Source organism: Seriola lalandi, unplaced genomic scaffold, assembly GCF_002814215.2.
Source record: "Seriola lalandi dorsalis isolate HSWRI2012SDOR001 ecotype SW California unplaced genomic scaffold, Sedor1 jcf7180002054630, whole genome shotgun sequence".
Taxonomy (NCBI): Eukaryota; Metazoa; Chordata; class Actinopteri; order Carangiformes; family Carangidae; genus Seriola; species Seriola lalandi.
Genome location: NW_019525183.1, coordinates 1270259 through 1283513, shown reverse-complemented (window position 1 = coordinate 1283513; position 13255 = coordinate 1270259). Strand labels below are relative to the sequence as shown.

Genomic DNA, 13255 nt, shown 5'->3' with positions numbered 1-13255 from the left:
CTGTTTGCAGTGTGTGTGTTTGTGTGTGTGTGTGGGGGGGGGTTCCTAGACTGTTATGTGGGCTGAGCTTTGTCTGAAACAGGGCCACGTGGACCTGAATTAAAACCTTATTTAAGAGGATTCAGGACAGATGGCATCCCATTGTTTGAGGATGTGTTTATTATTAGAAAACGGGGTTTTATCCCCCCTTCTCCGGATAAACACACCACACCCTCTTTTAACCATTTTCTCAGGGGTTCAAGGTCTCACCTAGGTTGATTTCTCATTGGACTGTGGGATCCTGGGCTAAGCCAATCAGCATCCTCGGAGGCAAACAAAGACTACCATCTTTAAGTAAAGCCTGGCACATGGCTGTTTAGCAGTTAAGAAGCTCTGATTGGTCAAATGTGATCCAATCAAATCAGTTTAAGTGAAGCTGTTTTCCCCACAACTGGGGAAAATATCTTTAAACAGAAACAGGAGTGTGACAACGTCGAAACAGAAACATCACATTATGCAACACACAGTTTGTGTTTGTTGCTCGTCCTCTTCATCCCAGTGGGACTAAAGTCTTGACATGAGTGTTGGACCTTGCTGCCACATGCTCGCTGACTTGTTGTGACTGAAACGTCATCATACAGTGCACAACCGCAGCACCGACTGGCTGCTTAAAATAACTAAAGTGTTAAATTAACTGATGAGCGTCCACTTTGATGTGGAAGGAAGCCAGAAACCACATCTCTCCCAGCTTCTCACCCACATTCACACTTTTCTCTTACACACTTACACTCTCTTATAGCCCACTACATCTTCCCCCCCTTCCTCTCCCTCCTTCCCTTACTGACTCTCTCTCTCTCATTTCTGTCTCAACTCACCAGATGGAGAGGGGGCGGCCATGTGTGTGTGTGTGTGTGTGTGTGAGTGTGTGTTTATTCATGCATGCATGGTTACCCATGAGTTTGCATATTTACATTCCCTGCACATTTTGTCCTTATATCCTCCTCTGCTTCACTGAGGCAAAGAGTAAAGAATAAAGAATAAAGAAAAAAGAAAAAAAAAGATCAGCTGTTGTCAGACACAGGAAACCACAGATGAAAATGCCAGGATGTTAAGTGAATAAGAAAAGACAAGAGATGGAGAGATATTTAAGGAGTGTGTGACACCATCAGCACAGTTAAGAGTGATTTTAGGGGCCAAAAAGTGTTATCTGGCATCAGTTGGGGGGCGGCTAATCCGCATGTGCGAAATAAATCCAATGTGACAGGGCCTTTGCATCTTGAAACTGGATTGTTAATATACACAGAGACAGTGCTAAGCTTTAACATTGAGAGAGATAGAGAGAGAGAAAGAGCGAGAGAGAGAGGGAGGGGGAGGGAGGGTGTGTACAAGAGAGAGAGAGAGAGAGAGAGAGAGAGGGAGAGAGAGAGAGCATCAAGTCACCGGGATAGGCTCCACTATCCTCACACTGTAAGGTACAAGTGCCACAAGGAGACTATATTCCTCTGAAATAATGGATGGGACAAAGCCGGCCATGGAGTCCAACGCGGAGGAGACTCAGGACGAGGGGCAGGAGAGCAAAGGTACGCTTAATGAGCCGCTGACATTTGCGCGTTTTTGGGTTTTTTTTTTGTGTGTGTGTGTGTGTGTGTGTGTGTATTTTCTTTGGAGACATTAACCTACTTGCAATGGCTTCTCGCCTGTGCGCGACACAATAGCGCTGCATTTTTCTCTTCACCTATCGCCATTTGAGGGCGATTTTTATGGGGGGGGCAATAAGCGCAGGTGGCGGGAGATTATTCCCACAAATCCACGGCGCAAATGTTCCGTGTTATTTTTGCGCCTTCAGAAAAAGGGGGATTTGGAGGCTGGTGGAGGAGAATAAGAGGGTGGGCGGGTTGATGGCTTGTGGAAGGTGCACGGTCTGGTTTTATGGAGCATACTAATGCCAATTTGTTTTTGCATTGCCGCACCATCATCATGCCTAATGAGCGGCTGATAAGGAAGGCTGTGCGCTGCGACGCGCCGCGCTGCCCTCCGTGCACGGCTGCATTGTTTTCCGTCAGGTGTGGAGGCGCCGCTTCCATGATCCTCCCGCCGCAGCCGCTTCGATTATTATCGGCGACCCCACCACCACCCCCCTGACTCCCCCTCCTCGTCTCCCCTCCCACCCCACCACACACAGGCTTGCTGTGTGATCCGTTCAGGGGCGTGATAAATCGACTGCGATGCAACATATGAACAGAATGATGGCGCGTGTGTTTAGTATGACCGACGTGATCAGGTGCTTCAGACAAACAGGAGGCTGCAAGAGAAACAATCAACGGTGCGCTTGACGCAGAGGGGCGGCTGTGCCCATCAGTTCCAACCCCGGCCGCTCAGACATGTTAATGGACCCTGTGTAGGGTTCATACATGCAGGTCTGGCTTTATAGAAGATGCTCTGCAGTAAATCCCACAGCATCACTTTGAATGCACAAAAATCCTCTTTAAAAAACATTCATGTGGATGCAAAATCAATTAAAATATATTTATCCATGTGCACACTGAAGAGCAATCTTAAATTTGGTCGATTGAGTCCAAATGATGCCAAACTGTTGCTGTTTTCTCTGCTCATTCTCAACCTGTGTGTTGTGTAGGCGTGTCTTTGTGCGTCCGTGGACTCGACGCCCATACAGATGTGGATGTGACTGATTTGTTTTCAGTGTGTCTTGGTGGTGAAATCACATCCTTCAGTTTGCAGGCAGTTAGCGGAGGAGCTCACTGATAGCAGGCTGTCTATCATGTCCATCTTGTTTATAGAGCTGCTTAAATATGAATGCACAGCTTCAGATTTGATGTATGAAGCATGAAGGTGTGACCTGTGTTCATCATGGGGATTAAAATGGGGAAAACAACTAAGCATGATGATGATGATGATGATTGGGGGGGTTGACATGCTTTTTTAAAAATGTATTTACATGTAGTGTATTAGTCAGCAGCAGTGATGCAGCTGATCTGGCAGGATGCCTTTTAGGCCTCTTGGCTGTTAGAGAGCAGGGTAGATGATACCGAGTAGAGTTCATGGACCTGAGGGGCTTTACACACACTCAGCTTCATCTGTGCCAGTGTGTTAAAATCATGGGGGGGTGTTTGAAAAGATGCATTTTAGAAGTTTTTTTTTTTTAGCTCCAGCATGTACAAAATGGAGCGATTAAGGCCGGTTTATACTCCTGCACAGGGTCGACGCCATTGTGAGCATTTATACTTGTGCGCTGGTGCGACCGCATCGCTCTCTAATCGGTGGCAGTGACGCTCCCACTTCAAAACAGTGGCGACTGAAACCGAGCGGATCATGTTGGAGTTGGAGCCAATAAATGTCGGGACAGTTACTTTTACTGAAATTACCGCACCTGCAAAGACGTCCAAGGAGATGGGTGTGTACGACCATCGTGTGATGCAATGCTACCAAGCTAGTTGGGAGGTGGACGTCAGGCTATGGCGGAGGGTACGCGGCTACAACGTATCTAGGGAGTCAATTCTATGCAGATTTATCAACTGGTCTTAATAAGTGTGACATGAAGTGTTAGATTTCATGGATGGATTTCGGAAGGAAATATTGAGCCGGTGAGTTCTGGTTGTTTCTGAGAGGCTGTCGTGATTTAAAGCGCCGGATTTTCATTCTTTATTCAGATTTTTGTGACTTTAAAATTTCCGCACCAACACACTTTCCCCTGCAGCAGGAGCTGGACCCGGGCACAGTGTTATTACTGGGTCACAGTGTGTCTGTGACGTACGCTTCAGAAGAGTGGGGTGTCCCTCAACAGTGATGTTTTAAAAAAGACATTACATCATCCTCTCCCGGGGCACGCTGCTACACACAGGCCAGTTTCCAATGAGAGTTCACACCGTGCACTTCAGTAAACGGCGTGCCTGTGAGAAGACGTTGAGGATAGTTGAGCGGGACAGCGGCCATATTTATAGGTATAGCAGTTAACCCTCTGAATTCTTTAATCACCATTTTATGTGGAGGCAATGAAATGATCACATTCGTGCGTTCACCCAGTTCAACCTCTGCAGCCTGGACTGCTGTGCTCCAGGTGTGATGTTGCGCAACCGAATCCACCCACACCAGCGCACCAAAATAGACTGGATTGGAAGCTGGCCCGTTTGTCAGTGTAATCATTTGTGTGTCTGCCTTTGACATCTGGAATGTGACCATCAGCTTATAGCATCCATCAAGAGGCTGAAGATTTACAGTGGGGGGGGGCAAGAAGGCGAGAGCTGTCATGTAAGGAGCTTGTGTCGGTGTGTGCCAGCGCTGACTCTTCAGCTCCACTATGACATGTTTCTGATTGAGGAAGCAGAGGGAGGAAGTTTCCAGTGGTGGAGTGTAAAAAACTACACCAACTATACTCTTGCACCTAGATGCAAAAAGCCATGCCCCAAGCCCCGCCCACCTGGACCCACCATCCAACCTTGCAGGATTTGGTGTGTCTGAGTGTTTACCTGTGATCTGCTATATTTTTACTGGATCACTAAGGCAGCCAATCAGAAGAGAGGAGGCTCTGAGCCTCACCGACCTGTTATTAGGAGAGAGAGGTGGAGAGAGAAGCCTGAGAGAGGAGATGTAAAACCACACTGAGATGGTTTTTGGTTCTTAAAACCACAAATATATCTTATATAAACGTATATAAACCCTTCAAATAAAACACAGGAAAAGTGTAAAATATGGGACCTTTAACTTGAGCATTTCCCCTCTCTCTACTTATTCTCCACCACATTTCAGAGGGGAATATTTTACATTTTACTCCACTACCTTTATTCATTAATTATTGATTAGATTTTATATTAAAAAAAACCCCAATGATTAATTTATAAAATATGATGCAGTATGTAAAACAGCTCCACTTTGACCGGCTACAACATTAAAATAATGCTTACACGCTTATATATTGCCCCAGTAACATTGATCGAATGTTATAATGTGTAATGATATGACACTGACAGGAGCAGTTCCCATGTATAATAACTACTATTACTTTTAATACATAAATTAGATTTTACTTACTTACTTACTTTTACATGTACTTTTACTTGTACAGAATGGTATTGCTACTTTAAGACTGGAAATGGCGAGCTAACTCACATCTTGTCCGTTTAAACCGCAATAATTATCAAAACCTTTTTTGACATTAAATATGATAAAGAAATAAGAGCTCTGTTTTCACTCCACAGTCAGGATTTTCAGAGCATATGCGACTTATTTTAGCATCACGGTCACAGTTTTGCTGTGAGGAGCATTCTGATTAGCTCTGCCGTAATTATGGTAAACAGAGTCCGTGTTCTTGATTGCGCCGCTGTTGTGTCTCTGTGCAGCGTCTCTGCACGACATTGAGCTGAGAGTAATTACAGACTGGAAAATGAACAGGGAACACAGGCATGGTTTATAATCCGGAGGTGCTGGGTATGGATTGATCTTTTTTGCCTGATTGCTTCCTATAATCTTTAATCTGTATGTCTGCGGAGGTACACCGTGCTCAGGACTCGGATAACGAGACATCAGCTACGCTCTCTGAGGTACAATTAAATCTGATTTCATTAGTATGAGACAGTTTGATTAGAAAAAGCAAGCCTCCCATGTGACGTTTTTTTTTCACCTTTAATGCAGCTCCGTAAAGCGGCTTTGAGTGTTTCACGGTGGCCCTGAGTGCATTTCAACTTAACCTTATTGCATCTGTCTGTCCTCCCCTTTGTTTTAAATGATTGGCCTGTTCGCACACACACACACACACATACATACATACACACACCTTCCTTCCTCCCTTTCCCTGTGTGTGTATGTGTGTGTGTGTGTGTGTGCGCTCTTACATAACGCATCGCTGGCTCTCTGTCCTTGGCTATGATGTTCAGATCAGAACCGTAAGAGATTACATCACCGTCTGGAGGGGTGCAGGTTTTGTTGAATTTTCTGCATGGAAGGGCAGAGCTACTGCAGCCTCTGAAGGACAAAGAGAGTTCCTCTTAATCAGTGTGTCATCTTTCCCCCCCCCCCCACAGTAAAATCCATGATGTAGATATGGAAATCTTTAAATTAATACGTCAACATTTCGTGAAATCTACTCAGACACTGTCCCCTGTGCCCTATCTTCATCTTCATAATCATAACGGATTCACTGAGTCTGGTGGTTCCCAACCTTTCAAGACCCCATGGAGTCGCAATGGATAATAGAAAGAAACTTTTTGGATACTTTTACCTCCTCGGGCCTCTGGAAATCCATTAAAATGGAAATGGACTTCCGAACTGCTCACAGCTTATGTCCACATGAAGGGACGTCTTATCTCCAAGGGGTTGAAAGGAGATTTATTGGTTTGTTTTAAAGGGGTCAAAAAGGAACCAAAAAGGGTTCTGCACTTGTCATTTAGTTGACAGACAGATTTGGAGTGATCATCAATATATTATTTCAGTCATTTTTAAGCAAAAATGCTCCAAAGTCAAATGTGAATATTTGCTGGTTTCTCTTCTATGGCGTTAAATCAGACATCTTTGGGTTTTTGACCGTTGTCAGACAAAACAAGCAAACTGTAAATGTCACCTTATAGGCCAACTTGTCAGTATATGTAAACCAAATTAATGATGGAGCAAATAATCAGCTGATGATCAGCTCTAAACCAGGGCGGCTCTCTCTCGTATCGCCCCCGTGCCAGGAAGATACAGTTTGAATCTAAAGGCCAACCCCCTCGTTTGATGATCATCAGTCGGGCGCAACGACAGGAGAGGAGCTGGACCGCTCTCCCTGCTGGTGCTGACATTTGGTTTATGTTGCAGATAAACATTGGATAGAGTCCCCTCCCTGCCCTCTTGCCCTCACTGTAAATCAAGCATTGCATGTTTGTTGTATAAAAACATGTTGATCCTTTATGGATCATTGCTGCTGATGAAAAAGTGATAGTAGCACTGGTTGAACTGAATTCCTCATTTGACCTCAGTCTAGAGTACTTTTTTTTTTTTTTGAATGAACTTGCGTTTTCAGTGTTATTCTGCCTTGTAATCCACTTGACAGGTCAAAGCAAAGCACTGCTGCCACACACACACACACACACACACACACACACACACACACACACACACACACACACACAAATCCTCAGAAGCTTCTTGTCCACACTCTGCAAGGAGTGAGAGTTAGCAGCGAGCCGCTCATTATTAAGCTCATGTGTGTCTAATACAACTTTAGGGCGGAAACATTCATCACGTCGGCTACGCACACACACACACACACACACACACACTCTCATCTTCTGATGCTTCGCTAACGGCGAAGTTGTGCAATATCCAAATGCTTTCCACTCTTTCCTCAAAGCCAGTCCAAAAAAAAAACAAAACAAGAAATGCTTGCCTAATCCGAGATGAACACAGGAAGTGATTTGATAATAAACACATGTATTGAAGCACATGATTTTTTATTTTTTTGTGCTCGCATTTTGCAAGTTGACATTCCAAAGCCTTGAAATGTTCGGCTATTTAAAGTACTGAGACGCCATTGTTTGGCGTGTGGTTGTTTGACACCTGCTGTTTCAGCCGAACACAAATGCAAATTGTGCGTCAACCCAGGACCACATTTCCTTTGTATTTCATAAAGTCTACCACCGGTGGAAACGCTGACTGGAGTAGTGGCTGATTTGGACATTTTTAAGCTGACAAACTGTCATTGTGCTGCGGCTGCTTTCCTCTCTCTCTCACACCCACACACACGGACTAATGCATGGACTCGCTTTTATTGGACTCCACAGAACCACCTCTCATTTAGGCTGAAACTCTTCTCTCCAGTTTCAACTCTTTGTGGGAGTTTTTCAATGACAAGATCAAGAAGGAAGGGAAAAAAAAAAAAAAGAAGCCTCCCACACACTGAAATTGATGCTCTCGAAAGCATAGCCACAATGTTTTAACATCGCCCTTCCAACAAGGTCCTTATATAGACTTCACCCGATTCAACACAGGTGTGAATCCCAGGTGGAGCTCTCACGTCAATTACCTCAATTAGTGACAAAAATATTCAGACAGCGGCAAACTAATACCGGGACAGTGATAAAGCTGCGGATTTAAAACAGATTTTTACCCACAGAAGTTTATTCTGGGTCAAACAGGAAGACAGTTTGGTGAGGTTTGCTGTGTTTTGCATGTACGAGATGCAAACCACCGAAAGCTAGAGGCAAGTCCTCCTCTTTAAACTTTGATGAGGCTCTGTCCCTGTGTGCTCTGAAAACTTGTGTCGCACGTCAGATCGCAGACTTTGTGCACATTGATTGATTTATTGCCACAATCGTCTTGTTTGTGTCCCTCTCTTCTCCTCTCTGTCTTGTCCTGATTCCTCTGCTACCACCCCCCCCCCACACACACACACACACACACAGAAACTCATGTACACACACACACACACACACACCCCCCCTCCTCTCACCCCGAAGGTGTGTGAGGTTGTGGGAGCATGTGAAAGCCGTCACACAGGGAGAGGCTCATGTGGTCCTCATTTGAAGCCATTTGCCCAAAGCATGCTGTCAGCCTCCATCTGGATGTGTGTGTGTGTGTGTGTGTGTGTGTGTGCGCTTGTATGTGGGCATTAGTGTGTTTGTGTGTGTGCTTGGGCTTGTTTACGTGTCAGTGACCAAGAGTGGTTGAGGGGAATGTCTGTGTCGGCGCTTCACTTCTCTTTGCTTGCACTGAAGGAAAAGCTCTATTTTGGTGTGCACGTGCGTGGGCGAGACTGCGTTCTGCTGTGTTCACATTCGGCTCCCTCAGTCCCCACATTGTGGTCGACATTTACTGTATATTTAAATCAGCTTCCTCTGTTCGCATGGTCCACAAAACAAGCAGCACTCAGTACGAACGTGTCGTGTTGCTGTTTATTGTCTGGCGATGCAAGTTACAAAGACACTCCTGCTTGAGTGTTTTTGTGTCGCCCACTTCAAAAACATGCTCATGAATGGGGAAGTGGCCCCAAACATTTGGACCCCATTGTAATTTAGTATTTGGTCGATAGAAAATGAATTAATCCTCCATAATTCTGATATTTGATTTAAGTTTTTACTTAACACAGAGCCACAGGCTTTCCTGGGTAATGTAATGAATCACATTTTGTCCGTCATTTTAGCATGGTGTGCATGCCTAAATACTACAATACCCATGAGCCTCGGCCACCGTTGCCGTGGAGAAGATTCCAGTCCAGATGTGTGCATCTGAAACGTGGCGAGGCCGCGGCTGATGACCTGGAATTTAAAAGTGGACTGATCGAAGTTGCAAATGAAACGATTCATTGATTCATTAAGAAGATGATGAATTTGTGATGAAAATAATCATGGAGCCCTGTAATGTGAACGCATCACCCTCCAACGTTTGAACACCCCACCCAGTCTGCAGTGGGTATATGAATAGCAGCGAGTGGCAGGTTGGCTCAGCATGTCTTGTTCCTGAGCAATGCCAACGTCCTCTGGCCTTCCTCCATCACCCACGGATGCCCAATCTGCTCCTCTCAACCGTAGCCCATAAAATAAAACGCCCGATGCTGATTAGCGCTCGGCATCTTTAGGCGTGGCTGACAGCGAGAGACGGCCGCGCCTGAACATGTGGGTCATTCTGGGTCTCAGTTTCACGCTGCAGGTCTGTTTTGTGGCCTGCTTTCAAACTGCTAGTTGAAGACCTTTTGTGATGATATAAACTTTGACTCCTCTGCTGTCGAACGAATACTTCAAAACTGCATTTCTGAACAACTGTGAATTAGATACATTAAAAACCTATTTCGTTACGAAATTGGTCTGTTTTTCATAGATTAGTTTTGCAGCACATTATTCAATCCCAACAGGTTCTCTTTCTTATCCTTTGCTTCCTTAATATTTGATGAATAATAAGAGTAGAGATCTAAGTATCTGAAATCAGCCTTCACAGAAAGTACCTCTTGTTACAGTAAATGAGACTCTGCAGTAACTCATATTGGAGAGTTCATGCTCAGTTGGGCCCTTGTGCCAGCTACACACACACACACACACACACACACACACACACGCGCACAATGTTAATCGAGCCCCCGAGGCTGCTGGAAAGTGAATCTTCATAATCACATCAGGGGTGGGGGGGTCGGAGCAGAGGCTAAGGGGCCAGGGGAGGGCCACCTACTTCTTTGACATCTCAGGGAAAGTGACATTAGCCAAGTTGGTTGCGTAACCGCTGAGCCACTCAGTTCGATGGCACGGCACTTATAGCCACAGGGGCCATTTTACATTTTGGTGGAACAAGACTCAAACTAATAGCGCTCACTCCGCTCCGCTGAGCAGCTCAGGACAGGTGATCCTGCGTCTGTGTGTGTGTGTGTGTGTGTGTGTGTGTGGGGGGAGCTCCCAGACAAGAGAGTGCTGTTAAGACACCTTATAACCAGGCACTTTCAAATAAACTCCTTAAGTCTTCCAAAATAATTCCTAAAGGAAATAAACACAGACTTCCTGCATCATAGTACAGTTCAAATTCTCAGATTCTGAAACTTTCTTAAAATCTTGAGCTCGCCATTTCCTACAATGAAGCCCGTTTCTGCCGGGAAAAGAAAAATAAATGGTGAAAAGTTAGTCATGATAAAAATAAAAATGTACATGGTTGTAACGAAGTCAAACATTTAACATACTGTTACATAACTTTGGCTCAGTGTGTGAAAATTTGGCCACACTGTCTCAAAACTTTAACCTACTTTCTCAAAAATTCTGACATATATTATTCTTTTTATTATTTTGACTCACTATCTTGTCATTTTTAAAACTTTCTCATAATTTTTATTTATCATAACCAACTCTTCATCTATTTTTTTCTTTTCCTGGCACAAATGGGCTTCCATACTTCATATCCTACTGGATAAAGAACCCTGTTTTTTGTGGCCGACTTTTCCTACTTGGTGAAAGGTGAAAACTGTGTGTGTGTGTGTGTGTGTGTGTGCTGTAATTTTGTTTATTGGCTTGCAGAGGTTGGAGGTGTGTTTCTCTGCATCTGTGTGTGTCTGGTACAAGGGCATCCACTCTCATGCGTGCCCCATCTGTGCATGAGTTTTTGTATCATTTTGTTTTTGTGTCTTGGGAGTTTGCCCTCTCCCAGCTGTGAGAGTTTAGCCCAGATTGGCCACAGAAGGACGGATGTAGAGGGAAGCAACATCCAGCAGATCAACAGGATAGAAGTATTGATCACCCCGCAGAGCGCCGATAACAGGATTTTAGAGCCGTGCAGTCTATCACGCTCAATTACGCCCCGGCCAGATGCCGACCTTGTGGCCTTCATAATGCTGCACAACCAGCCAAGGGCTTCTCACAAACAGAAGATTAGGGTCAGTTATGTACCGTGGGAATGAAAGAAAAAAAAGAAAGGGGGGGGGGGTTCTGGTTGGGAATGTTGATGGCTGCTGGCATCATCTTCTTACCTGGCGCAGAGCATATTGTGTCCTCTTGATCAATGCCACAAACAAGCCGATTACTCACAACATTTGCCTTGATAATGTGTCGTTTGTCAGATGGCTGAGGAAGGAATCAGAGGAATCAAACGAAACAGGAAATGGAACAAAATGCAGAGTCTAAAGTTGAACTTACTTTTGTTTTCTATCAAGCAGAAGTAACATTACTAGGTTGACTGGTGAGATCTGGGAATGTGGCGACAGAAAATGGGCCAAGATGAACCATCATTTCAGTCACTGCTGAAACAATAAGTTGGAAAAATAATCAGCAACTGTTCTGATAACTAATTAATAGTCATTTTTAATGCAAAATTGGTAAAGTGTGACTGATTCCAGCCTCAGTCGAGAGGATTTGCTGCTTTTCCTCTGTTTTTGTCTGTTTCGAGCTGTTTTGCTACACTGATTGTGTTCTCGGCTCCAAGCATTGGCATTACAAATTCATATGACCTACATCCAGTGCTGTACCTGAATGCACCACATGCAGATACTGGTCTCTTTTGCAGCGTCTACTTTGCAATTTTTTTTACTATTTTCTGTCATTTTAAATACAAAACAATTAACTGATTGACTGAGAAAGTAACTGGCAGATTGATTGATCATGAAATCTGAACAACTTTGTGCAAAGAAGGATTGTTACCATTTTATTGATTCTGCTGATTATTGCTTTAGATAATCTGACTGAACTATTGGCTTGTTTGCAACCAGTCTGATCATTGAAGTCCTTGTGTTTCTGTCCCTGTTGGACATTGTTGTGGTAATGTCGCTGTGTTCTCAGATTTAAGCAGCCACTTCCTGTTTTACATGCTGTTTACTGTTGGTTGAAACAATAGACTGTTATAGCGTCATGACAGGGTAGTTTGATGTTTCCTCTTGGTTTTCAAAGCGTTTCATCAAAGCTCCGAGGAGCATTTTATCCTACAGCTCAAGTGGAAAGATGGAAATCTCCCAAGCTGCAGTCATGAGGTTATGTGTTTGTGTGTGTGTGTGTGTGTGTGTGTGTGTGTGTGTGTGTGTGTGTGTGTGCTTGTATTGCTGTTGTGGCTGATGTCTGCTGTCATCAAACAGATGGGGCTTCTTTTTCATCTCAACCAGAGGAGCCGGAGCCATCCATCCTCGTCCCATCTCTTCCTCCTTCCCACACCTTTCCTCTCTCTTTCTCCGAGGTCCTCCCCATCTCTTGTGGGAATCTACCCATAATGCACCGTGAGGAAATTGCCCTATAATGAATACAGCACTTCTAAATTGGAATACAGCCGCAGGCAGGGACCAGACCGGCCGCTGAAATATTCACAAAGCTTTATTAGTGCTGTTATTCCTGGCAGATGCACTGGGCGTCCTAACAGTTGGCAATAATCACGCTGTGCCACTGAGTTTTGCAGTTTACTGCAAATCATTAACTATCAGGACAGTCGATGTGATCTCTCTCTCCTCTGCTCTCAATTCATATTTAAATCTACTTTATAGACACAGCAGCAAGGAAATCAATTGTGCCGGATTACTACAGCACTTAATACAAGCAGTAGATGACAGTGGAGCGCTGCTGCTAGAAGAGAATACAGTTATTTTTAGTGTCTAGTTTATATTTACCTCAATTACTTTGCAATGCGTGCTCTATCTACTTAGATCCTATAGTGACAACGTGACAATCAAGTTTGTAAGGCGACGTACTGGAGGGATTATTCTATGGGGAACACTCCTCAATTCAAGTCGTGGGCGTCAGGTGATTGACAGGAAGCAGGGCGTAATCACAAAAGATGTCAGCAGTCAGTGACAGGTTCTGTCTCCATAGATAGATATGTACTCTGCAGCACGCGTCATTTA

The 13255-nt window shown here is 44.4% G+C and overlaps 1 protein-coding gene across 2 annotated transcripts in view; it reads left to right on the top strand.

Moving 5' to 3' along the window:
* LOC111665297 (neuronal membrane glycoprotein M6-b-like) overlaps positions 1-13255 on the top strand; it is a 33700-nt gene that overhangs the window by 9334 nt on the left and 11111 nt on the right. The window contains exon 1 of one of the 2 annotated variants that reach the window (XM_023420248.2): positions 1408-1559. The exons of the other annotated variant lie outside the window; for it this stretch is intronic. Coding sequence (XP_023276016.1) covers positions 1490-1559 — 70 coding nt within the window. The 5' untranslated portion in view covers positions 1408-1489. Of the gene's footprint in view, positions 1-1407; positions 1560-13255 lie in introns of those variants that run through there. 2 annotated transcript variants of the gene reach the window in all.